The following is a 3,384-nucleotide window of genomic DNA, read 5'->3' as shown; positions in this document are numbered from 1 at the left end:
AGTGCAAAAGAAATTGTGATTTACAAGTGCATTTTCGTAATTTTTTTGGCCAATTTTTTTAATGATTGCCTTTCTCATTCCAATATGTCATATATATACAAACATATCTAACAAATTTTTTTACAATATAGTGTTAGCAAAGTATTTTTTTTTTTTTTTTTTTTTTGCATTGGCCCAGATGTATATTGTAGGGCTTGGCCCATATGTAAGCCAATATATAGTGTATCTGTTGTATCATGAATGGGAAGCAACCATTAAACAAACATGTAGGACTAGATAAGCTAGACTTGGAGGCTATCTATAATCCTAATTACATTCGCTTATCTAAATATAGATACATATCATAAGCTAATGCCATCTTTGAATCATTAACAAGATTCAAATAGTCGCCTTTTTTAGAATCTTTACAACACTCACAAAGCAACTATACGCACGTAATAAACATACACAAGTAAGCATTATTTAAATAACCCGTGGTTGTTGTGTAGGAACAATTATTTTATGCTAGTCATCAAACAGGTACAGTTCGGTGCGTTGTGTTAGGGGTGGTCTCCATTTCTTCTTCATTTTCCCCGGACATTTCTTCAAGTGATCTGCCTTTAGCTTCTGGGACTAAAAATGTAAATGTCATTCCTAAGAAATTGATCGCACCCAGGACAATGAGAGTGTACCTGATTCCAATACCCGGAGGGTACCCTGCATCAGTCTTCTTTGGGTCGGTGCTTTGAGAAGCGTAGAGGAACCCGTAGGCACCAACGATGGCCCCCGCTTTCCCAGCAGCTGCAGAGATACCATGACAGGTTGACCGTAGTCTTGCTGGGAAGATTTCAGCGGGGACCACGAAAGTGGTGGCGTTAGGTCCGAAGTTGGAAAAAAAGAAAGTTAATGAGTACATGACCACGAATCCGATACGATTTTCGTGTAAGGTCCAGTGGTGGTATGGAATTGCGAGCGCAAACATGAAAACAGTCATGAAAAAGAATCCCATGAGTTGGATCGTAAAGCGGCCGATAATATCAATGAAAGCGACTGTAAACCAGTATCCGGGGACAGTACTGCAAAGTGCAATAATCGTTTGGGCTTTTGCTACTTTGAAAACCTCACCGGTAGCACTCATTTTAGCCGCACTAGGGATCCACCCAATTGCGGAGAAAACATCTTTTTGGAAGAGGTTATTTGAGTAGAAAGCGATGTCGAGTAAAAACCACGTGGAGCATGTTCCTAGTAAATGAAGCCCGTGGCGACGAAGGAATTCTCTAGAAAACAAACTGAATTGGTTATGGGACTCGATTTGCTCAAGCTTTTGCTCATCGGCAGCTATCTCAACATGTAGGACTCGACCCATATCTTCTGCGGCTTGTTTAGCATTTTTCGCTACCAAAGCCGTGTAACGTGCGGTTTCAGGCATCTTCATACGCCAATAGTATGTCAGGGCGGCAGGAATTGCCCCAAACATGAGAATTATTCGCCAGACATAGTCCGCTTGTGGGACTGTAGACTTTATTGGGTCCGTCGCATAGGAGGGAGCATTAAACGCGTGGTCAAAAGAGGCCGAGGTGATTAATGCTACCACTCCGCTAGCCAAAATCCCAAAACCTTGCATAGCAAAAACCGCAGCAATAAACGCACCACGAGTTTTCTTGTTAGCATATTCAGACATAATTGTAGCCGAAAGTGGATAGTCACCACCAATACCAAACCCGAGCCAAAACCTAAAGAAACAAAGAGTCGCCATCACACCTTTAGCTTCCTTCCCAAAAGAGAGGCCCGATGCTAGTGAGCATACGACCATGAGGGCCAAAGTCATACCATAGACTCGTTTACGACCCATTTTATCTCCGAGCCACCCAAAGAAGAGCTGACCGCATAGCGTTCCTACAAGGGCAACACCAGTAACCGATGAGGCTACACCAGGGGGAAGGGTTCCTGGTTTGGGTGCACCATCTTTGTGGTAGTAAATACGACCAAGTAATTTGGTTACAAGAGAAATAGCGAAAAGATCGTAGGCGTCCGTGAAGAAACCCATACCAGCGATCACGATGGCCGTGAAGTGGTACAATTGGGTCTTAGCCGAATCAAGTGCACTAAGCACTTGTAGTTGCTCTCGAGCCATGGCTACACTTTTCTAGCAAAACTGTTGCGCCTGAAAAACAATTAGAGCAAAATGAATTAATGAAAACCCAATAAAAGGGACATGAAAACTTACATGTTAGTATAATGATACTCCGTATTTGACAAACAGGATTTTACGCTAATTATTAATTTATTAATTAATAATTAATTTACTTTTTAAAATAATATATCTACCCAATGTGTCATATCATCTACTGTACGTTATTACTACGTATATTACTATTATTTAAAATATAATAAGTATAATTAAATTATATTTGTACTAAGAATTGGTCAAAGATGATTATTAAATGAGATTAGAAAATTTAATATTAGCCGGGTGTCACAAATGATCACATTAATCAACGGCCGGACCAAAGACTTTTGACTTTTAGTACTCTCTTTTTCTTCTTTTCTTTTTGTTGCTTAACTAAACTAAAAGGCTGCATGCATGTGAATGTATATGAATAAAACAATCAAAAAGTTTAATACATAGAACAAACGTATCTTTGGACTATAATCAAAGTATTGGCGACCACACTTGTCGATAAATATGTGAATAATAAAAAATTTATCGAATTATAAACTGTTTTAGAACATCATCAATTAAGAAAAATTGTGTTAATATAATCGCTAAACCAAGCTTAAATATATATATATATATATATATATATATATATATATATATATATATATATATATATATATATATATAAAGTTTAAACAACAAATCGTTCAGTACAATTATAAATGCCAACTTAGTTGTTGTTCGAGTGATTTTTTCTCAATAAATTGATACACGAAAGGCTAACGTATGCATGATGAAAAGATAGAGCTAATGTTTACCTTGTAAAGAGGGTAGCCCAAAAAAAATTTCTTTTAGGGAGAGAATTGAATGAAGAAATGGAGGTTATAAACTTGATTATAACTGAGAGAGTTCAAGTCATGGGGTATTTAAAGAGGCATGACACTGAACAATCTTGAAGCATTTTATGGCATATACTCTTCTTCGCTCAAGTCAGCGCCTCACATTGCTTCTCTAGTCGTCTAATCTATAAAATCAAGTTAACGCTGAGCTTGCTTATTTTATTACTTAGAAATAACTAATGATCAATCTATTCCCATCTATGAGGTGTTGATTACAAAAAGATAATGTATTTATTTAATTTAATGTATTATTAATTATTATTATACTCCGTAATAACTATATTCTAATATATCTCTTTATTAATTAAATTAATTTTACTTTAATTTTAAGTTAATTTATTTAAT

General features: G+C 36.6%; 1 protein-coding gene across 1 annotated transcript; it reads right to left on the bottom strand.

Moving 5' to 3' along the window:
• Positions 1-359: 359 nt before the first annotated feature.
• LOC139893251 (low affinity inorganic phosphate transporter 1-like) lies at positions 360-3,009 on the bottom strand. Its single transcript, XM_071876404.1, has 2 exons — positions 2,959-3,009; positions 360-2,143 (listed from the first exon to the last, which is right to left on the bottom strand). Exon 2 carries the CDS (start codon positions 2,111-2,113, stop codon positions 512-514), a length of 1,602 nt encoding a protein of 533 aa, XP_071732505.1. The 5' UTR covers positions 2,114-2,143; positions 2,959-3,009; the 3' UTR covers positions 360-511.
• Positions 3,010-3,384: the final 375 nt, after the last annotated feature.

Source organism: Rutidosis leptorrhynchoides, chromosome 2 (genome assembly GCF_046630445.1).
Source record: "Rutidosis leptorrhynchoides isolate AG116_Rl617_1_P2 chromosome 2, CSIRO_AGI_Rlap_v1, whole genome shotgun sequence".
NCBI lineage: Eukaryota > Viridiplantae > Streptophyta > Magnoliopsida > Asterales > Asteraceae > Rutidosis > Rutidosis leptorrhynchoides.
The sequence above is the reverse complement of the archived record's forward strand: the minus strand, read 5'-3'. Positions and strand labels throughout refer to the sequence as shown.